Source organism: Pituophis catenifer, unplaced genomic scaffold (genome assembly GCF_029215685.1).
Source record: "Pituophis catenifer annectens isolate HBS135680 unplaced genomic scaffold, rPitCat1.0.hap2 SCAF_7, whole genome shotgun sequence".
In the NCBI taxonomy this organism is placed as follows: domain Eukaryota; kingdom Metazoa; phylum Chordata; class Lepidosauria; order Squamata; family Colubridae; genus Pituophis; species Pituophis catenifer.
In genome coordinates, this window is record NW_027256887.1 from 67,101,966 (window position 1) to 67,126,282 (window position 24,317).

The window sequence follows — 24,317 nt, forward strand, 5'->3', positions numbered from 1 at the left end:
TTCTGCGGGCGTGGCTTGGGGGGGCATAATGTGGCTTGGGGGCATGGCTTGGTGGGCATGGCAGGGGAAGGATACTGAAAAATCTCCATTCCTACCCCACTCCAAGGGAAGGATACTGCAAAATCCCCATTCCCTCCCCACTCCTGGGAGAAGGATATTGCAAAATCTCCATTCCCAACCCACTCTGGGGCCAGCCAGAGGTGGTATTTGCCGGTTCTCTGAACTACTCAAAATTTCTGCTACCAGTTCTCCAGAACCTGTCAGAACCTGCTGAATAGCACCCCTGTTCTAACCTGATGCCTTAATCACTAATCAGATTGTTTTTTTCTTCCTTTGATAGTAAAATACAATAAAGAAAAAGTCACTGACGATATTTTGGAAATGGAAATTCAAAATATCAAGCAAAAATTTTGGCCTTAAAAGTGTCACTCTTGTGGAGCACAGAAATGCAACAACATGACATCACTTCAATTATCAAAATTAAAACAATGTTACTAAGACACAGCTGCTTATGTGATTAGAGAATGTCCCTGAGTCAACAGGGTTTTTTTAGGTGCCAATGCATACGTAAAATATTCCTATTAATTCCAATGGAGAAATGACATCTGGTTACACAAAAAAAAAAAGTTGTTTTTCAACTATCTCCCACAGACACAACTCTAGGTAGTAGTTAAAATGCCAGACTAGAACTGGGGAGAGCACAGTTCAAAGCCCCACTTAATCAGGTCACTCACTTGGTGAAATTAAGTATTCTGCTTTTAAGTAACTCAGTACTGATCTAAATAGAATAAATATAATAAAACTATATTTCTCTTAAGTAACTCAGTACTGATCTAAATAGAATAAATAGAATAAAACTATATTTCTCTTAAGTAACTCAGTACTGATCTAAATAGAATAAATATAATAAAACTATATTGAGGGAACACCATGCATTTCCTTTGTCTATCTGTTAGTTTGCTAAATGGCACAGCCCAAGAAGATAACAATATCAGTGGAAACTATGCCAGAATTGAGGAGAAGAAAGGCATGTAAACAGCTAAGTTTCATACCTGACATGCACATCAGAGACCAAATATGGTATGAGTCAGACCAGCAGACTAGTAGAGATTGGCACAACCTCAGAAAGACTACATCCTTTGGAATTAAAGCAGGAGTCATGAAGATACAACAACAGATAAACAAATAGTCTAATATTAGGCCATTTCCTTATTCCAATATGGAAAATCCAGTTCCATTTATTTCACATATTGTAATTTCTTGCATATGTGGTTCTGCATGTCAAATGCAAGGAGGTACAGTTCATTCTTTTTTAGGCTGTGCAAAGCAGCTATTCTTTGCTTTTGGAAGCTTTCTCTGTCACAGGAGCAGTATAATTCTACTTAAGAGAGATAAGGAGATAATGTGATTCTCCTCCTGAAGACACTGGGCTTCTTAACAATTCCAAAAGCCAAAAGAGAGAGAGAGAGAAAAAGAGAGAGAGAGTATTTTGAACATACCCAACTTTTGCCCAGAAACCTCTTCTGATGCTTTCAGAAACTGGCTAGAACAGGAAGATGTTTTGTTCATGCCCAATACAGTACTGTATACAGAAGTCTCTTTTGGCTACTAAAATTCCAGGATGTGAGGCAAGTAAAGCACTGCAATAATATCTATTGGAGATTCTCAGTCATCCAGGTTGTGGTTGTCCCAAAGATGCTTTTTTTAAGAGGCAACTGGACTTTGTTCCTTGAAGACATTTTGCTTGAGGCAGAACTGAAGTAGCTTCTTGGATGAGAAGCAAAACATCTTCAATGAAAAACAAAGAAAGTCCAGCTGTCTCTTGAGAAAGCACCTTTGGGACCAGCACTGCAGTAGTTTCATTTCACTTTTTGAAGAGGGAAGGAAGAGTTGCATTGTTTTGTTAACTTTGAAGGGGTGCCTTCATCAAAGGAAACCATCAAAGGAAAACACCTCTTCAGAGATTTCCACCAACCTTCATTCATTCCTATATTATTTTTATGACCATTCTTACTTTCTTTCCTTCTGTTTTTATGGTTAGAAGAAGAAACTTAAGTTGGGAAATAAGCATCTGATCCAAAGAAAACCCCTGAGTCTTATGCTAAGAGGTTATTGTGTACCAAACAGAGGAGGGGAGGAAAAATCCTATCCTACATAATGTAGCTAAGTGTGTCACACTTGCTTTCAAAATAAACTAAAAAAACCTAAAAATCAGCTATTTCAGCATCCAAGAAAGAAGAACAAACTTTTTCCCTCCAAGAGATTTGTGACACTTGGATTCTCTTTGGAAGTGACTGATCTGTTTTCAAAGTGCAATTTTAAAAAGGGTCATCACAAGCTATTGTGTTACAAAAGTATTCAAAGTCACTTCTTTATTCAAGCTGGGAATGAAAAAGATAACTTAGGGCAATCAGCATGGGTTTTGCCCAGTTAAATTTAAAAATCTAATTCTTGATGCCACCCTGAGGTATCAATATCACATTAAGAGATTTCACAGTTAAGTCTGTACGAGGCAGACTGAATGAATTAGTGAGATAGAAAACATGTGCCCATATCATTCCTGATCAAAGCTAAGAGGCGCATATAGCTTAACTGTGCCTAACTGTTTAGTAAATGAGAACATGAGGCCCAAAGTAAAAAAATAAAATAAAAGCACTGATCTTCTACAGGCTGCAGTGGTTTCTGCTTCCAGCCATCCAGTATCCAAAAGGGAGATAAAATTCTGATGCTTTGCCATAGCCAAACAACCCCAACTTCTCTCTCCCAAACTGCTACATGTTTCTGCTACTTATCCCAACTATGGTAGAAATGCTACAACTGCAAGCAAGACTGAAAGTTCTAACAGGTTTTCATCATTGTCTCCCGGGGAATGATACTTAGCCTTTGTTTTCTTTCCACATTGCTTGCTTTGCATTTCTTTTCCTTTCCGACGGCTAGAAAAACGAGGCAAAAAGAAGTTGATTTCCTACAAACTTTTGATGCCCCTCAGATGCCTGCTGCAACAGTGTTGCCTAACTAATTTGGGGAAAATCTTTCAACCTGGAAAAGAGACTCAAGACAATTCTTTCTCTACCCCACCTTTTAATGTAAATGGATTTTTGTATTATTAGGATATGGAAAATTGATACGAAATGGATTATATGATAGACACTATGCAGGCATATGTCCCTCAGTGATGTTCAGTCATACCAACCATAGATGTTATCCTTAACCCTAATAGGGTACACAGTAATATTGTGTCCACAAGTGCAAGTGCAAATGTAATTGTGATGATTATTTGGTAAAACAATTTTAACTTTATTAAATACCCATAGACACCTTCCTTAGCATCCAATAGACTTTGAACCATAAGAAAAAGAAACAGTAGTAGCAGTGGGATATAATGTAGTTCTGGATTGCATTAAATGAAGCATTTTATTTAAGTCCTTCCATCTGTGAGACTATCACTAGAATACAATATACAGTTCTGGGCACTATATTTCTAGAAGAGTATTGACATGTTACAACAGGTTCAGGAAGGCAACAAAGAAGATACAGAAACATGCCCTAGGAAAGCAGGATGAAGTAATTAGAAGTCTTGAATCCAGAAAACAGAAAACTGAGATGAGACATGATATTAATGTTTGGGTAATAAAAGGGCCGTAAGGAAGGTGATCAGGAAATAATAAATATGTTGAGATGCTTAGGTGGAAAGTTTGTACTGTGTTTTCCCAAAAATAAAACCAGATCTTATATTAACTTTTGCTCCAAAAGATGCATTAGGGTTTATTTTCCAGTTAGGGCTTATTTTCAGGGAAATGTGGTACTAAATGCATCCATCTAGCTCATGATCTTAACTGGGGCTTATTTGGAGGGTAGGACTTATATTATCAAAATTCTGGAAAAAATCATGCTAGGGTTTATTTTCCTATTGGGTCTTATTTTCAGGGAAATGCAGTACAACAGGGGAACATTCTACCTACGATGAACTTGTGGGTTCTTTAAGAAAAGCATGGTTATCCATCTCTCAAGGATGAATTTCCTGCAGATAGCAGAGGGTTGGGAAATATTGTTGCATTCTCTTTCTGACTCCACAACTCTGTGATTCTATATTGCAAAACAAAACATCAACTTCTAAACTTGCAAGAATTCTTGTGATCTTATATAGGATTTTCAATTTGATTTCTAAAAGAGAAAAGTAAGCTAGCGTGGTAACGAATGTTTTAGGGATTTAAAACTCCTATCTTCTGATTACTCTTTTATATCTTGTTTTTACTTCACAAACATCCATTTTATACCTTTAAGTTTTGTGATGGCACATAAAATTTTGGCAGGTTCTCAGCAAAAGAAGAGTTGCCCAATGCCACCCAGCTTATTTTCCAAACCCTTCTGGATTGCACTGCAAGTGGCTCAGCAGGTTTTTATTTTAATTGCTAATTATCCACCTTTTTATTTTTTAGGTCTGTTAAAAGCAGAGAAGTAACATTATGCTACCTTTAAACAAAGCCAGATATGGTTGAATAGGGATTTAAACTTATTGTTATTGCTCACATTATTACTATTTACTTCTCCATCTGCTATCAGAATGGCTTAATATAAAAAAGGGTTTAGAAATAACTTTTTCATTTTCTTTCTTTCTTAAGTCACACAAAGAGTTATCCAAGAGTCTTTGTAAATCCTCTCACAGTAAATTTATCCAGGAGTCATTATCTAACTTATTTCTTTTGAACTATCAAATCAGGTTACAAAACAAAACAAAACAAAAATAAACAAATATAACATTATCCCTATTGTATCTTGAAAAAGCAGGACAGGAAGAGTATTGACACTTTTGAACTCTGGTGTGGTAAAAGACTCCTGAGAATACTGTGTAGAGCCAAGAAAACAAACAAATGTATGATCAAACACATCAACCCAGAGTTCTCACTCAAGGCACAAATGACCAAGCTCAAATTATTTGACTTCTGACACATTATGCCAGTATTTTTCAACCTCAGCAATTTTAAGATGTGTAGACTTTAGCTTCCAGAATTCCCCAGCCATCAAAGTGAAGGTGATGATGATAATTAGCAGCAAGGTGGCTGGATTTATTTATATGGTGATGAGTACACAATTGGAAGTCCTGAAAGACCTATGGGGAACATACTGTAAAATGACAGTAAAATCCTTTTCTTTCCACCTTCGGTATATTTCAATCAGAGGTGGGTTTCAGCAGGTACTAACCAGTTCTGGAGAACTGGTAGCAGAAATTTTGAGTAGTTCGGAGAACCAGTAGTAAAAATTCTGACTGCCCCCCCCCATCTATTCTCTGCCTCCCAAGTCCCTGCTGATTGGGAGGAAATGGGGATTTTGCAGTAACCTTCCCCTGGATTGGGGAGGGAATGGAGATTTTACAGTATCCTTCCCCTGCCATGCCCACCAAGCCATGCCCACCAAGGCACAAAATTTTTTGAAACTCACCACTGATTTCAATCCAATCTTCCTCAACCTGGTGTCCTCCTGTTGTATTGGGACTGCAATGTCTAGAAATCCTACTTAGCATGGTCAATGAGAATTCTGGGAGTTGTAGTTCCAGAATGTCTGGGGGGTTAAGTTAGAAAAAGTTGCCACCAGCAAAAAAGTGTTACTGAATATGTCTGAGGTCCAGATTTCCTACCATCCCTACGTTGATGTTATTATACATTCTACTGAAACATTAACAAAAAAAATACTTTTTATATCAGGGGTGTCAAACTCAAGGCCCGTGGCCCAGATGCAGCCCACCGGTGCTTAGATCTCGCTCGCAGGGCCGCCCTAGAAACAGTGAAAGACTGGCCTGCGGTGCCTCTCCCAGCAAAAATGGAGCTTGGGAGGGCCGCACATGGCAACAGCCTCCTGCAACCCTCTGCCATGCCCACCCTTGCCAGCCCCCCCCCTCCGAGGTCAAACACAACCCTGATGCGGCCCTCAATGAAATTGAGTTTGACATCTCTGTTTTACAACTTTATTTTCACATAGGTGGCTTCAGAAGACTGGCCAGCTTGAGTTATTGAACTATAATGCTTCAGGTATTCTAGTGATTCTAGTCTTCAATTAATCCTCACACATTTTAAAGTATTGATAATGTTCACATACAAATTATTCTATCTGTCCAGCTGAAATCCGTTTTTTGGGGGGGGAGTTTATGGCGCTACCTTTTGTCATATTGTCTCCAAAATTAGTCAGAAACTGTCACCCTTGACTGTTGTTTTTCTGACTAAAACAAAGACATCAACAGATGGCTAATACAGGGCTCTGTTGCTAAATACACACACTGGCAAGTGGATTTGGCCATATAAAGTTTTAAATTTAGAATGTAAGTGGCACTAATGTCATATGTTTTCCAAGATTCCAATTTTTAACCTTTGGTTAAGGTCGCAGTTTTGGTTTTAAATAATATGATTATAGCTTTAGAATTACTGCTTTACTTTTAATGTTATTCCTTCAAAATATTATATATTCCTTCCTGGGATATTGTAGGGGAAAAAACTAGCAGAGCCAAGAGAAGGAGTGAAACGAAAGCTCAGCCTAAAATTGTTACGTAGCAATAAATAAATTAAATTGAACTTTCAGTGTGGACCTGGTCTTTCGTGAACTAAGAACTAAGGAGAAATTTCCTGAGAATTAAAACAATTAATCAGTGAAACTACTTGTCTCCAGAAATTGTGGGTGGTCCAACACTGGAAGTTTTAAAGAAGAGATTGGACAACCATTTGTCTGAAATAGTATGGGTTTCCAGGGGTTGGACTAGAAGACCTCCAAGATCCCTTCCAACTCTGCTATTCTGTTATTTATCTGTCCGTCCATCCGTCCATCCGTCCATCTTTTTTCTCTCTCTCTTAAGTCTTTCTGCCTTCTCTATCCTTCTCTCTCACTTTCTCTCATGCCATCTCTCTCTTGCATGCACTCTCTATTCAGTCACTCATTCTATCATGCTCTCTCTCTCTTGTTGATCTGTAACTTACATGAAAGATAAGTTTTAATAATTAAAAAAATACTTTAAGGATGGGATATAGGTTTATAACATCACAAAGTAACAGAAGCAGCTACAAGAGCTTTACACAGCTTTCAGGTATGCTACTATCCCAAGCCAAATTCCAACATATCGCTAGGAAGTAAGCTATTCCCAAGCAAATCTACATGTATCAGAGCAGCACTTAAAATTCCTTCCCTAGATGACTTCTCAATTTGAAAAACCCAAAGACAAAAAAACCATGTCTTTCCACTTCCCCAAAATATACATTTATCAATGAGGGAACAAAAAGGGGAGACATGATGGCAGTTCCAATATCTCAGGGGCTGCCACAAACAAGAGGGAGTCAAACTATTCTCCAAAGCACCTGAGGGTAGGACAAGAAGAAATGGGTGGAAACTAATCAAGGAGAGAAGCAACTTAGAACTAAGGACAAATTTCCTGACAGTTAGAACAATTAATCAGTGGAACAACTTGCCTCCAGAAGTTATGAATGCTCCAACACTGGAAGTTTTTAAGAAGATGTTGGATAGCCATTTGTCTGAAGCGGTGTAGGGTTTCCTGCCTGGGCAGGGGGTTGGACTAGAAGACCTCCAAGATACCTTCTAACTCTGTTATTCCATTCCATTCCATTCCATTCCATTCCATTCCATTCCATTCTGTTCTATTCTATTCTATTCTATTCTATTCTAAAATATCCATCCCAAAAGCAAAAATCAACATATGGTTTTTGTTTATAGAAAGAAAACTAAGTGTTAACCCATTAAACCAAAGTAGTGTTTATTTCCTTTATTTCAGTGTGTCTTCTGCAATAGAATTTACATAAAAATATAATAGGGAAGGTGAGAGGGCAGGTTAAAGCACAATCTATTTTAGCGAAATATTTCGCAAATAAATCAGGGATCCCGAGAATTCATGTATAAGGGAGCATCTCAGTGTTCTCAGGCAGTGGTTTTGTAGAAAATTGAACAGATGGAAAATATTTAAGATTATTGGGTATACTAATAGTTTGAACTTCTTTCAGGTCAGCCATGATTCCGGTGAGAATAGCATTGAAGGCAGAACTGCTTCATTATAGTTTTCCCCAATCCATCATTTCCCTAGTTTATTCAATGACGACAGCAACTGCATTCTTGCTTCTTGCTTATGTTACGTGGAAGCAGAGATTTTAAAATTTAAAACAGATTTTTCTAATTTTCTATCCCATGGTTTGCATGGAAAAAGCTAATAAAGCAACTTAAATGTTTTTCCTTCTTCGACCATAATTATTTTTAAAAGAAAAAGTCCCATCACTTCTAAATGTCAGTAAACCAGTCTTGTCATGTCCTAAATTCCTTCTTGAAATGTGTTCATGGCACCAGGAAGAACACCGTTTCCTCCTAACCTAATGTAACATATACTTTTTCACAGTTGAAAAATGCAGTAGAAGTAGACCACTTTCACCAAGCAATAGATGGTCTGTCGAGGGATCTGACAGCTTTTGGACTGACCAATACTATTGTGATTGGTAGTCTTATATTCCAAAGTATACGTAGTCCTCAACTTACAACAATTCACTTAGTGACCATTCAAAGTTACAACGGCACTGAAAAAGAGTGACTTATGGCCATTTTTCACACTTATGACCACTGCAGTATCCCCATGGTAACGTGATTTACGTTCAGATGCTTGACAACTGACTCACATTTATGACGGTTGCAGTGTCCCAGGGTCATGTGATCACCTTTGACAATCTTTGCTTCTAACAAGCAAAGTCAATGGGGACTCAGATTCACTTAACAACCATGTTACTAATTTAACAACTGCAGTGACTCACTTAACAAATGCAGCAAGAAAAGTCCTAAAACAGGGCAAAAAACTCACTTAACAAATTTCTCACTTGGCAACATAATTTTTGGGTTCAGTTGTAGTCGTAAATTGAGGACTACCTGTAGAGCGTTTCTTTAAATAAGCCCTCCGTGTCTGAACTCCTTGTCTCTGAAAAATCAATTGGGTTCTATCAAGCTGAAGCCATCTTTCGGGTGACTGTTTTATTTATGATGAGGTAATTAATGAGAGTTGTTGAGAGGGGGAATAATTAATCAAATAAGGGCAGTATCAGTGGAATTTTCCTCTCCAATTCAAACAGGATCTGGGGGTGGTCCTGATCATAGTTAAATAACTGAATAATTTGTACTTTTCTTTCAAATATACTGTATCCCAGTTCAAACCTTATTTTTTTTTTTTTTTTGCTTTTGTAAACCATCAAAATCACAGTGATTTTTGGCACATAATGACAATCACAATCTTACTCCTTGTAAGTCCTTGATTTATAGCAGTTTGTTTAATGACCATTTAAAGTTACAATGGCACTGAAAAAAGTGACCTATGACCGTTTTTTCATATAACCGTTGCAGCAGCTCCATGATCACGTGATCAAAATTCAAACACTTGGCAACTGACTCATATTTATAACAGTTGCAATGTCCCGGGATCATGTGATCACCATTTGCAAACTTCTGACAAGCAAAGTCAATAGGGAAGCCAGATTTACTTAACAACCATGTTACTAGCTTAACAACTACAGTGGTTTAGTTAACAATTGTAGCAAGAAAAATGGGGCAAAACTCAATTAACAACTGTCTCGTATCTTGAATGCAAACTGGCCACCACAAGCTCTTTTACTGCAATCCTTGATCAAGCAATAGCACTTAGACTTATATACCACTTTACAGTGCTTTTACAGCCCTCTCCAAGTCGTTTAAAGAGTCAGTATATTGCCCCCAACAATCTGGGTCCTCATTTTACCCACCTCGGAAGGATGGAAGGTTGACTCAATCTTGAGCCTGGTGAGATTTGAACTGCCAAATTGCAGGCAGCCGGCAGGCAGCAGAAGTAGCCTGCAGTACTGCACTCTAACCACTGCGCCACCGTGGCTCATAAGCAGAGTAAAATAAAAGTACTTCTTGCACATTTCAGTGAGGAATTGTGCAAGATAACTCACTCATGTGAATTTTACCTACTGTCTTTGCCTTTGCACTAAGTCTCATAAATGAATAGATGTGATAACCGATTTAGACCATGCACAAGACAAGCAAGCAAGCAAGAACCAGCTCTCTAACAATCCTGAAAGTGCATTCTTACTTCACTACAGATCGCCTCAATCCAAATAAGGTTTTTTAAGTTCAACTGCATCTCAAGAAAATTGTCCCTTTGATAGCCATTCCTTGAGGCTCCAGGAGCAGCAGAATGAAACTGTCTATTATAATCACTCTATTAATGTCAGAAGATTAAAGAATGGAAAATATGAACAAAGAACAGAGCAGGTAAAAGTCAATCATTTCCCAGAAGCAAAAAATCTAATTGCAAGATCTTCAACTATTGGATTGAGTGAGAACAATAATAACCACTATTCAGTTTTTATTTTCCTATATTGCAACTGGAGTGAACTACCTACGAAATACTATGCATATTAGTTCAGAGTAAACTCAACAGAATAATCTCAACTCAACTCTCGTTTTGATGTAGGAAACATCAAAAGAAAGTCTTAGCCAGAAAACACCTGCAAAATCTGTTGGAATCTAGTAGTACACTCAGTTTTCTAAGACAGAAATCCTAGGAAACAATGAAAAATGTCACCAAAGTCAAATAGTCTCTATTTCAACCAAATGAAGGAAGATGGCCATCTAGATAATGTCTAAATACAAATTAACCATTGGCTAATTAGCAGCACAGTTCTGATGCTGCTCACCATGCAGCAACCACATTAACATCAATTGCTTAAAAATAAAATCAGACAAATTCCAAGGATTTATAAACTCTGCCAAAATTTTAAAAAAAATATCATGTCTGTCTAGCCCAGTGTTTCTCAACCTTGGTAGCTTGAAGATGGGTGGACTTCAACTCCCAGAATCCCCCAGTCAGCAGAGCTGGCTGGGGGATTCTGGGAGTTGAAGTCCACCCATCTTCAAGCTACCAAGGTTGAGAAACACTGGGCTAGCCAATAAACTCTATCATGTTGGCTGAAGAAAGCTAAAGAAGATAAAGAAAGGTTGCTGCACAAACGGTTGTGTATCTAATTCTGGACCTGAGTAAGAACATTCTTTAGGGACTTCTGTCACAATTAAGCAGCTTCTTTTGTGGTCCAAGATGAGTGAAACTAGAACAATTTTACATTTGTTTAGTCAGAAGTAAGTTCCACTGGTCTTAACAGGAATTTGTCATACTGTAAGCTAATGTGTAATAGATTGCTATATCAAAGTACTTTCTAGTGTTAAGTTTCTCCAAATTACTCTAGTTGCATACTTATAATGAATAATAGCCATATAAAAATTACACAAAAAGAAAGCCCCTGATAAATTCATACATGTTAAGCAAATATGCAAAACCACTGCATATTAGAAAATCCCATTTTAAGGGTAATTTATTGGGGTACAAACCTTGAATTCAGTCAGAAGTCTTTGGTTGACAGGCTCAACGAAACACCTTCCCTGCCTGACCGGGTGGGACAGGCTGATGTTACAGGATGAAGACAGTTCTGTAGTAATTTGGCTCTATGGCCTGTAGGGCTTTCAAGGTCACACCAACATCTTTAATTGGACCTAGGAGCAAACCAATATCCAATGCAGGACATTCTTTGAGGTATTCTTTGGGTGCCCAAGATTGCCCACACAGCCACAGTTTGAACCAGCTGAAGCTTCTCAATGTTTTTCAAGGATAGCCCCATGTACAGTGCATGGCAACAGACCAGGGCATGAATGATTGAGCGCAGAGCCTCCCTATCCAGGAATGGGTTTAACCCAATGCAAAATTGACCAAAGTCCTTCCAAGCCATGACTTCCACCTGCTCTTTAGGAAGTCACAACTCAAGGAAGACTCCAAGATTATGTTTGTCTGGGTAGTCCAACCCCAGCCAAAACTAAAGATGATAACTTCCAGATGCAAAGGGGGCTCCCATCCACAGCCACTCCTTACTAGAGTTCAGTTGAAGTCTGTTGTTCTCCATCCTGGCCCCTTATAGCCTCCAGGCACCACAAAAGAACATCCAGAGCAGGGGTGAAATCCAGCAGGTTCTGACAGGTTCTGGAGAACCGGTAGCAGAAATTTTGAGTAGTTCGGAGAATCAGAAAATACCACCGCTGGCTGGCCCCAGAGTGGGGTGGGAATGGAGATTTTGCAATATCCTTCCCCTGGAGTGCAGTGGAAATGGAGATTTTGCAATATCCTTTCCCTGGAGTGAGGTGGGAATTGAGATTTTGCAATATCCTTCCCCTGGAGTGAGGTGGGAATTGAGATTTTGCAATATCCTTCCCCTGGAGTGAGGTGGGAATTGAGATTTTGCAATATCCTTCCCCTGGAGTGAAGTGGGAATTGAGATTTTGCAATATCCTTCCCCTGGCATGGAGTGGAAATAGAGATTTAGCAGTATCCTTCCCCTGGAGTGGAGTGGGAATGGAGATTTTGCAATATCCTTCCCCTGGAGTGGGGTGGGAATGGAGATTTTGCAGTATCCTTCCCCTGCCATGCCCACCAAGCCACACCCATAGAACTGATAGTAAAATAATTTGGACTTCACCACTGATCCAAAGTAATGGGGATAGAGATGTACAGCTGGGTATCATCAGCATACTGGTGATACTTCATCCCGTGGTGATGGATGATCTCACCCAATGATTTCATGTAGATGTTAAACAGGAGCAGAGAAAGCTTCAAGCTGGATCTATCACTCCCTAATAACATCAATTATGACCAAGGAAGGAAGTGAACCAGTATAGAACTGTGCCACTCATCTCCCAACTTCCTAAATTGGCCCAAAAGAATACCATGGTCGATGGTATTGAAAGCCATCAAGAGGTCAAGAAGAGCAAGGATGTATGCACCACCTCCATCCTGCCCCCACCAGAGATTATCTATGAGCATGACCAATGATTCCATGATTCTTCAAACCTGAATTACCAAATATAATCCATCACTGAAATATATCTAAATAGTGCAGAACACAAAGGAACCACAAAAAAAATCCAATGCAAAAGCCAAGTGCTGAATAAATCCTGGTTCAAACAATAATTCTCTGTTCTTGAAAAGTATTCTAATAGGTAACATGGCATATTCTTTAGGCTAGCACCAGAAGATTCTAGCCAATGTCTTTAGCTCCTTAAAATCCACTTTTTCTCCTGTTCAGTTTGCTTTGATTCTGGTTTTATCTCTGTGGTTGTAAGAGAGCATGGATCTCCCAGAGAAGGAGACACACACAGGGTGGATTTGATTTAAATCAAACTGTTTCATGCTGAATAAACTAAATGATTAATGTATCTTAAATAGAAAACTATCTTTAGATAGATTTTTACTACAAAAGCATTTTATTAAAATAAATTTGATAAAAATCAAAAAAATCTGATTTAAATCAAAACAATCCAATTTTTTTTTTTAATCATCGAGTTGAATGTCCTTGAACATTAACAAGATACTGCCGCTTTGCTCCATTTTTAGTTATGCTGTGCATGTATCTGAACAAAGTTAGGCATTGCAGATTGAAGATTTCCAGACTTGACAGTGGGGATGGGGAGACACTGTCATGTTTTGGATACCTTGCTGTTTTAAAGGGGGGAAAAAAAGAAGAAGCTATCCAAGGAAAGCTGGTGAACTTGGATGCACCTTCCGCCTCCAGCTTTTGTAAACAGGCAGAGACATGAACACAGCTTCCCTAGCAAAAGACTGTATCTCAGAGGTCTGATCAGGCAGGCTCTGGCTGGCCAAACCACTGCATGTATAACAAAGTTTTATTTCTTCTCTCTGTCTCTCTCCCAGAGCTTCAGTTACATTTTTGCCATTTCCTGTGGAAAAATGAACGCTTTTGAAGCCTGTGTGTCTATAATATAGGCAGCTCAAACATACACAAGGCTGACACAAAAAGAATTGAAAAGAGAGAGAAAGATAAAGCAGAACAACTCCACCAAAAAAGTAATTTAGGAGGTTCAGGGCAGGGGTTAGGCCAGAGGTCTTCAAACTTGGCCACTTTAAAACTTGTGTTGGCTGGAGAATTCTGGGAGTTGAAGTCCACAAGTCTTAAAGCAGCCAAGTTTGAAGACCTCTGGGTTAGGCAGAATATGTCCCTTAATCCATTTTCAGGGCCTTAAAATCCCTTCTTGCCATTATCGATTTTTGGTGTCTTTATTCTCAGATACACATACCAAAAGAAAAAGTCAGAAACTTATTTTAAAAATCTCCTTCCCCAATCCGTTCCTTCAAGTCTTTTAAATGCACATTTTAATATATGCACGGAAAGCCAGTTCAATGTAGTGGGTAAGGCACCAGACTAGAAACCAGGAGACTGACTTCTAGTCCTACTTTAGGCATGAAGCCAGCTGGGTAACTTTGAGCCAGTCATTCACTCTCTCAAGAAAAAGACGATGGCAAGCCATTTCTTTTTTTAAAAATGCCAAGAAAACTATAGGGATTTGTCAAGGTAGTCGTCAAAAGTAAACACTGACTTGAATGAAAAAAAAAAGTATTTGCATAAAATAATGCTACCATTTACCTTTTTTCCCCCCTTCACTCTCAGCCCCGTTGATTTGTATTATTAATACTTCAGGCGGGCCCATGGGGGAGGGCCTTCTCTGTGGCTGCCCCAGCTCTCTGGAACCAGTTACCTCCTGAGGTCCGGACCATCCCCACCCTATTGGCCTTCCAAAAAGCAGTGAAGACCTGGCTTTTCCGGCAGGCCTGGGGCCGTTGGTCTCGCTCTTGCGATCCGGCGAGATCCGGCCATGAATGGTATGAATGAGTTTTAATGTTTTTAATGTTTTTAATTTTTAAATGTTTTTAATTAGGATTTTAAATGTATTGTGAGCCGCCCTGAGTCTTTGGAGAAGGGCGGCATATAAATTGAATTAAATTGAAAAATTGAATTGAAATGCTTTACACGTGAATATCTGGAACTCCATGGGAAAGAAAGAAAGATGACAGACTGGAAGAAGGAACAAGTCATGAGAAGGAAGGACACCAATCATGCAGTCTTGTCATGTTCCTCTGAAATTGGGTAAAGACAAACCAAAAAAACCAAAGACTTGGAAGTCAAAGATCGCCATGCAAAGAATAACTTTTAAATGCATAATTCCACACTTAATTTTAGCAATCTCAAAAGCAGAAAGACTTGGAAATCTTAGAAGCCCAAACTATCAAAGGCACAAAGTCCCTCAAGCACAAACCTGAAGCAAGTCAGAATCCTACATAATAAAAACTACCACTACCCCAAAAAAGGAGGATGAGAAGAAAATAATCCCTTTTTAAAAAGAGATTTGCTAATATTATTACTCTTGTAATTTTGTATCATGTGTATTCTGTGTCAAGAAAAGAATTTTGCCTGAAATATAGTATTTGCCCTTCATCTGTCACTGTAATAACAAGAGATGCGCATTTGTAAGATAAGGCAAAATCCAAAAATGTCAAAACAGCACTCTGGGGCAGACGTCCAGGAATCTATTCAGGAAAAGTAGTAGGACACCTCTCAAATACACAACTGCTGGTTAACCACCTAATGTTTAGTATCTAAACATCCCTTCTAATTGAAGCAAACAAGTCCACATTCAAAACCAACCAGCGAATAGAATGTGTAGACAAATATACTTACAAAAGAATGAATTAACTTGCAATAAGGTGGCACCCGTGATAGTTAATATTGTTTTTGAAACCACTTATGCAAAGGCACTAATAAGCTGAAGTTCAGACCTTACAGTCCTAAACAGTCCTACTCTTTTATACTATTCAAAATTCGATGCACTCCTGTTTAGCCATGGCACATCTGGAAGACATGCAAATTTCATGGGCTACTCTGCTCATACTCACAACTGTTGCTTCTGTGACATACTAATGACTACATATTGGGTGGACAGAAGGTTGATTCATCCTGATGCAGAGATCTGAGGACGAATGGTTTTTACCAATGTAAGTAAAACGATGCAAGGAATATAGGAAGAAGGAGTTAATAGATGAAACAAGTGCTGTCCTCAGAGATGGATAAGTTTGCAGAAGTCAGTTGCAGAGATGCTCAGAAATAGCTTGCTTCAAATATTTGCTTCAAGACAAATACCAATTTTCTTCCTGCTCAAAATCTCTGCAAAGAAGCTCAGATACAATGGAATATAATTGTTCAAGAGAACAGTGTTTCTCAATGTGAGTTAAAATGTAGTCAATTAGTTTTCCATTCTAGATGCCATGCATGTCTGTTTAATTCATAATACCAACCCAACCAACAGATTGAGTTAATAATGGCTTAACATATAGAATGCAAATACAGTCAGTATCTATTTGGCACTCAGGAAACCAAATAAATCTTACAGGGTTAATAGATATGCAGCTCTTACTACCTACATAATACTGCAAGATAGATCTTTGCCCCCAAAGCAATCCAGTCACATTTAGCATGGGGAGACACAAAGGCAACAGATTGTACCCTTCATCCCTATTGTCAGGATTAAGTGACAGATCTGTAAATACAACATATACTCTTCAAGCGCTCCCGAATCCAAACCATGGGAGGAAGCAGAATTCAGCCTCCCCTAGGATCCTGTGGCTTAGGATAGTAACATTTCTGAAGAATGGACAGACTTCTCCAAGTTAACCACATCATACAGCTCTCTGCTAAAAATGGATGCAAAGTACAGCTGTCACCAACACTTCTAGGAACATCAGACAAAAGCTGCAGCCTTCTCAAACACTACATAGGGGATGGGCTACCATTGTGTAACTTGACAGAATCAGGAGTAGAAATCCAGCAAGTGAGGCCCAGGAATTAAGGTACACAGGAAAATAAGTGGCAACCTACAATTCATTTTAAAAGTTAGAATAAATTAATGATGGTCAGTTTGTTGTATCAATAAGGATATGAGGCCATCGGAAGCAATAATGAGAAGTAATATCGCAACAACTCCACACAGAACTTCAACCCAATGAATGACTTCAAAGTAGTCAGATTGATTTGAAAATCAACCTTGAGTTCATTGGTAACAAAACCCAAGCAAAATTAAAATAAGTTAATTCCCATAAAATTATAGCAAAATTAACATCAACATTCTTAGTTAAAAGTTTCCATAGACAGGTGTCCCATATCATTGAATACATCAAACCCAAGGTACTTCTGATGGCCAACACATCTAACAAGCTACTACTGCCATCTTCCCTTGCCATGCTAGCTGAAGATCATGGGCTTTGCAGTCTAAGAGATCAGAACAACACTAATTAGGTCTTGGGCTAATCAATTACTCTGGGAAATTATCAACATACACAGCTGGTTTCACAGCCACAGGGCCCAGTGCTTATCCCTGTGGATACTAATAGTAATTACTCCACAGTAAGCCTGCATAGAACAGTCAGCTGAATTCAACAGGGACAAGATATTCTGATTATCTTGCCTTCCTAACACCTTCCATCCAGATCCACCTAAACGTTAGCAGTAAAATAGATGCCCCTTTCCTTTGCAGAGCCCGGGCATCCTTTCCCTCTCTTGTCGCTGGGGGGGGGAGGGGGTGCAGGGAGTACCCTACCCTCATCTTAGTGGGGCTGTCCGGCGCGCAAAGCTTGCAGACTTCTCCTTCTCCCCCCCCCTCCCCATAACAGGTGGGCAGGGCCCTTGACTCACCGCTGGCGTTTTTCCCGCAGATCAGGTGCTGGTAGGGTTGCAGCAGCCCCCACAGCTCCGAGTCGTTGTTGACCGTCTGCTCCAGAGACTCGAGCGTAAACTTTGGCGCTTCGTTAGCAGTCAGGCTGCCGCCGCCGCCGCTGTTCGTCTCTCGCTCCTTGTTGGCGGCGGCGGCGGCGGCAGGGGGCAGACTGGCGGCGGAGGCGGCACAGGTCCCGCCAGAGCCGGCGCTGGAGCAGGGGCCCCTGTGGTGCAGCTGAGCCTGTTGCGGCTGAGGCGGCGGGTTGTTTTGGTGGGGCTGCGTCTGGGGCTGCTGGTGCGGCGCCGAGGCGGCGAGCTGCAGGACCCGGCCGTAAACCTCTCGGAAGAGGTTCTCCATGCAGGCGGTCAAGTAGATGGCGGCGTGCTCGTGGATGCGCACGGCCACCCGGCTGTCCACCATCCAGCGGTAGAACTTGCCCACCGAGAAGGTGAGGCCGCAGCGGGTCGACTTGCCCCGGCTGAAGCGGTCGCCGCCGCTGCTGCTCATGTTGTAGAGGGACAAGGCGCCGAGGGCGGCCGCCGTGCAGCCGGAGGCCAGGCTCCAACCCAGGACGATCTCCATGGCGCTCTGGATCTCGTACTTGGTGCATTTGGCGAAGCGCAGGCTCAGCCGCTGAGCCTCCCTGGCCAGCCGGATCAGAGCCCGGCTGACCAAGGTGGAAAGTCTGGCCAAGGCGTCTTTGCAAAGGGGGCCGCCGCCATCGCCGCCGCCTCCTCCGCCGCCGCCTCCGCTGCTGCTGCTGACGGTGGTGGAGCTGGCGGCGCTGCTGGAGCTGGCGGCCGGGGCCACCCCTAGCCCTCGGGCCTCTTTGCGCTGCGGGAGGAGGACCGCTTCCACCTCGTCGAGGCTCCAGGGAACCTCCTCAAGGTCAGGCAACAGCCTGGAGCAGTGCTGCCCGGCGCAGTCCAGCACTTCGGAGTCTTCCACCAGGACAGTGTTGACGGTGTCGAAGCTGTTGTGCCGACTGTGCATGGAGTCAGTTAGGCGCTGCTGCTGCTGCTGCCAGCTGTTTCCTCCATAGGGGTAAGCCGAGTGAGGGGAATCGGAGCAGCAGAGGGATAAGTTGGAGGACCTGACGGAGTCTGCGGCACCACCATAGCCCGAGTCCAGCGTCAGATCTTCCAGCGTCCTCACCACCGTCTTACCTCTCCTTGCCATCGCTGCACTTCATGCTGCACCAGCAGGAAACTTTAAAAAAGAGAAAGTCGGCGGCGGCGGAGGCGCCCCCGAAAGCCTCCGCTCCTTCTTCTCGCGGGCTCCAACTTCGCAGCTCCCACCACGTCTGGTTTGACTTTCGAGCAGGTCCGCCGGGCGAACGCCGTACCCCTTCCCCGCGAAGGCGATTTGCATTGGCAGAAGGACGCGCGGCGAAGAAGAAGCGCCACGAAACGCCCCTCCGGTGGCTTCCCAGTTGGGAAAAGCGGCAGCCGCCCTCCGCTCTTGCCCGACTCCGGCACCGCACTACCCTGCACGCTCAAGCCAGCCGAAGGAGGCAGGGAAGGGAGAGCGAGAGAGAGAGAGACGGGAGGCGTGGTTATGCAAAACACTTCAAACGGGAACCAATGGGAACGCTTTCGTTGCTACATTCTGGGACTTGCTCCTCCCCTCCCCTGGCTGCTGCGACGGCGGAGAAGTGTCACTTTCTCTCTCTCCCCCCCCCCCTTTAAAAAAAATCCGTATTTTCTCCAACAGGCTCTCCTACATTCGCTGTTTTCGGGAACATCCAAGGAGTTTTGATCTGGCCATCCCGGCCTGGCTGGCTGGCTGGCTGGCTGGCTAACTAGCTATTTATTTTATTTTATTTTATTTTATTTTATTTTATTTTATTTTATTTTATTTTATTTTATTTTATTTTATTTTATTTTACAATGCTTAGCGCATTGTAAGCCGCCCTGAGTCTCCGGAGAAGGGCGGCATATAAATCAAATTTAAAAAAATATATATTTTATTTTATTTTATTTTATTTTGTTTTGTTTTGTTTTGTTTTGTTTTGTTTTATTTATTTGTATTGCTCTACCACTGGGGGCGGGCCGGCGAGCGGAGGAAATCGAAAACCCGCAAGATCTTGTGTTGTAGTAAATCCAAAACAGATCCAAGATGCTCCGGGAAGGAGCAGTGGCGATTTTTTTGTTTTGAAAAATTCCAAAATTCCAATATATATATATATATTACGCAGCAAGAGGTGAGGGAGAGAGAGAGAAAAGAACCATTCGAAACAACATTGACGAGTGAGACGGAAAAGAAGCAGCGGCGGAGGCGACTGCGGTTAAGTTGCTGTCGGTTCCTGGTTCTTGGCTTGGCTTTACCGGCTGGAGGTGTTACGTTGTCGCCAACCTGAGATCCTTGGATTTGCGGGAGGGCGAAGGGTGGGGGGGGGAAGAGAGGGAGGGAGAGAGCTTCTCTGCAGGTGCGGAGCCGCAATCTCCCTCGAGGTCTTTGCCTCTCCTGTATTTGTACTTACGGCGCTTGAGGGCCGAAAGGAACAGCGGTGGCAGGTTGGAGCACCTGTCCTTCAGTGCGATCGAGCGAGTCCAGGTGGTGTTAGCAACCTCTGTCGGGGGAAATTTAACAGGGAATGCCAGACCTTCGTCACTAGCTCAGAATAAAAGGAGGAACGTTGGAATGCATAGCTTGTCAGGGGCGAGTCGAAGGGAATCACCTCCCACCTTTGGAGGTACCCAGACTGATCCCCAGCCCGCCCCCCCGCCCCCCTTATTTCAGCCTGTAGTACAAGCGAACTTTGAAGGTTCAGGAGCTGGAGATCGAGGATGCGTTAAAACAAAACCTCTCCCGGGAATTAGAGTCTCCCTCAGCCATAGAAAGAGATTGGGAATCATTTGGGAATCACTATGAAGAGGAGGGTGCAAATCAAACCGGTATTCCCCAACCTGGTGATTGGCAGGGCTTCAGCTCTTTCAATCCTCAATCAAACTTGGTCTTCATTGGCCAGGGATAATAGCAGCTAAGGTCCTACATATCTGGCATATCTAGCAGTGGACAAGGCTGTTCAACTAAGAGCTTGCAGTTCCACAGGAACCAATAGGATCGGGGTTACATTATCAGCTTTCTCCCAAATGGCACCTTCCAGATATATTCTATAGGTAGTCCTCGACTTACGAACACTCCATGGCTTAGGACCTGGCTATTTACGGGACTGCCTACTACCACAATCAACTTCCCATCTGCCGGTACGCTCTCATAGAGAGGGGCTCCTCCGGGTGCCGTCGGCCAAACAATGTCAACTGGCGGCCCCCAGGGGGAGGGCCTTCTCTGTGGGGGCACCTACTATCTGGAATGAGCTCCCCCCGGAGATACGTAGGATCCCGGACTTGCGCACTTTCCGCCGCGCTCTAAAGACCTTTCTATTTCAGCAAGCCAGCCTGGCCTGATCTTTCCCCCCTTTTAATTTTTAAATTTTAAATTTTAAATTGAAATTGGAATTTTAAATCTGTTCTAAATTTTTGGGATGTTTTAAATTGTCTTGGGCTCAAATATTTAATTTGGTTTTAATTTTGCTCTTAACTTTTGTATCTATGTGTTTTATTTTGTGCCTGTTCACCGCCCTGAGTCCTTCGGGAGTAGGGCGGTATACAAATTTGATCAAATAAATAAATAAATAAATAAGCACAATTGAGCCCAAAATTTCTGTTGCTGAGACTTTGTTAAATGTGTTTTGCCCCATTTCACGACCTTTCTTGACACCGTTGTTAAGTGAATCACTTCAGTTGTTAAGTTAGTAACATGGTTGTTAAGTGAATCTGGCTTCCCCATTGATTTTGCTTGTCAGAAGGTCACAAAAATTGATCACATGACCATTGGGATACAGCAGCGGTCATAAATATGAAGCAGTGGCCAGTCATCTGAATTTTGATCACATGACCATGGGAGATGCTGCAAACATTGTAACTGTGAAAAAGGGTCGTAAATCACTTTCTTCAGTGCTGTTGTAACTTTGAACAATCACTAAACAAACTGTTGTAAATCGAGGACTACTGTATTATAATGTCCATTGACCTTCTCAACAGAACTTTGTTGGCTGACAATGAAATCAATTGTAGTCCAATGCATCTTAGAAGGTGCTGGTTTGGGAAAAATTACTATTCATTTATAAATTCCTTGAAGAAATGATCTGAATTCTTGTGTTCTCTTCACATTATTCATGTTTATTTATTTAAATGATTTATGTGGCTTCCTCCCTCTCAGCAGTTATTCCAGATGGCATAAAAGATTAAAACAACAGCAATTCCATAATTCATATCAAACTTTAACCAATAGAGCTTGCCTAATCTTCTCACTCAAATTCATGGATATATGTGTGAGCCAATTGGGTCATATTCGTATTTTCAAGAAATCTGAAATTCATAACTCAAGAAATCTGGGACTTTGCAGAATTCCTAGCAGTGAATTAGACTGACCAAAAAAAAAATGACATGGAATAAAAAAAGTGTTGTGTCTCACTTGAACATTCGGTATTTTTCTTGTAATAATTTTAAGAGTCAACTGCAGCTTTGTAAATAGCACAAAAGGTTTAGGATTTTTTTAATCTTACAAACTCTTCTATAGATTGTTTGTACAAGCCAAAACTGAACAGAGATACAAAGTCTGTACCATATTCTTCACACATGCAACATCTCCACCCTAAACTTGTATCAAAATAGCTGTATTTATTTAAATGTACTTTTCATGAAATTTCATCCTGTTCCATGGAGTAAGGAAGAGGAGCATGCTGATCTAGGGACCACCTCTCAAATTTCTTTAGCAAGAAAAACAGGTCATGAAGAGGATGCGTAGCATCCCAGACAATACTTCAGTATGGTATGTCCTGGATAGAAGGAAGTGAACTGCCAATAATCTTTTCTGCCATCCTTCTCTGCACTGCCTTCCTGTCCGAAGCAGTAATGCTTCCAACCCAGATTGTAATGCAATATGAACAGGATGTTCTATATTGCCCCTCTATAGAAAGTGGTAAGGACAGGGGAAGGAAGACATCACAATGTGGTTAGTGACAAACCTTGCACAACAGTCATGGGTCAACAAGGTTGGGTTTCTCTTAACTTTTCATTATTAATGTACAGCCAGAAGCCCTAAAATTATTAGAAGACAAAACAGGTTGCAGAAGATTAATGATACAATGACAGTCTCTATTTAAAAACAGTACAAAATAAAGTAAAATACAACAAAAATACAAATAAAAGTGATGGGTATGGATATAGAGAAGAGAAATAAGTATATAGGTCCAAACCTTAATCAATATCAGAGTCAACCAAGAACCTTCTAATAGCAATTGCAATCACGTAACACTTCATTACGTTCCTGGAAAAATCCAGTGGAGAAGTTATCCAGTAAAAAAAGATAACTTCAATTTCAGATTAGCCTGCATAATGGGTAAGAAGTGGGATTATAAACTCTTCACTCCAATAACAATAGAGAAAGTCTTCTGATTCATTTGGGGAATTAGAGCAGATACAAAAACCTTCTGCGTAAGGAATGTTACTACTGTAGTATATGATTACCATGTCAGCATTGAGGGTTACGCATTAAACTTTGCTAATGTAATGCTGTTTTATGTACTGCATAGCAGAATTCCATAGGGTAAATGGGAAGTATGAGAGAACTATAGAAAAGGTCTTTCAGACAGTAGGATGAAATTTTAGAGCTGCAGAAATCTTTATCCTGCTCAAAAACTGGCTTAGTTTCCAATCTTCTGGTACACCCTTCTCTGAAGTTGTTTTAGTTTCTTCAAATCCTTAATAGGGTTCCAGAAAACGGATGCAGTGCTCAGTGTGGGATTACCAAAGCAGAATAAGATGCAACAGTGACTTCCTGTGATTTGGAAATCTTATTTCTGTTTATTGCGTTTGTCTTCCTTTGAACTATGCTATACTGCTGACTCATATTGAGTTTGTAACCAACCACTATCCCCTCATCTTTTTTACAACCCATTACCAAACTAATAGCCATATCTGTTAAATGTCATTCTTTATTTTCAGTCCACTTTTTTTAACCTATCAAAATCATTATGGGTTTTATTTCTCTCTCCTATGGGTATTAGCTGTGCATGGGTGATGGAAGTTGTAGAACAGCATCAATACAGCATGCAGAGGGCACTAAATTAGGAAAAATTAATCCAGAACTAAAATAGTGTGCTTGGTCATTCTACCATTGACACTGTTCTGCAGTGTGGGTCACCGTGATGCAGTTTTTCATCACGATTCATTTATTTATTATTATAAATGCCAGCATACTGTACATTTATATCTTTAGCATGCTAGATTAACAATAACCCCTTCATATTACATAGCAGTATGAATCCAATACATCCACCTTAAACCACAACGACAAATTAAAAAGAAAGGCTTGCCTGTGAAAGTGAATTTTCAGATTTCAGATATTCAGAATTCCATGAAATCCAGAAGCCTCCAAGTCCTCCAAGAAGAAAGACGGAGCTATCACCTACTCCCTAACCTCAGAACATCATCTTTGATCAGGTCTACTAGGTGCCCTTCTTGGTGAGTGAAAGTGGGTATCAATTGCCACAAGCCTATGAAAATCCTAATAATTATGAACCCAGAGCTACCCTTGAGAGATTGGTCTCAGCATGTTGCTACATTCCTTAAGTATTAGCATCTTAGCTAGGGATGTTCCACCAAATCTACAACTATCTCTGTCAACTTACTTAGGTAGATATT

The 24,317-nt window shown here is 41.0% G+C and overlaps 1 protein-coding gene across 4 annotated transcripts in view; it reads right to left on the reverse strand.

Moving 5' to 3' along the window:
• Positions 1-18,786, reverse strand: part of ABTB3 (ankyrin repeat and BTB domain containing 3) — a 223,051-nt gene extending 204,265 nt beyond the window's left edge. For 2 of the 4 annotated variants that reach the window (XM_070947802.1, XM_070947800.1), the window contains exons 1-2: positions 18,402-18,786; positions 17,586-18,338 (exon numbers count right to left, since the gene is read on the reverse strand). In XM_070947802.1, the coding sequence (XP_070803903.1) occupies positions 17,586-18,338; positions 18,402-18,786 (1,138 nt within the window). Of the gene's footprint in view, positions 1-17,585 lie in introns of all 4 variants that reach the window. The other 2 variants (XM_070947801.1, XM_070947799.1) reach the window with 2 other exon arrangements.
• Between the last annotated feature and the right edge of the window lie 5,531 nt (positions 18,787-24,317).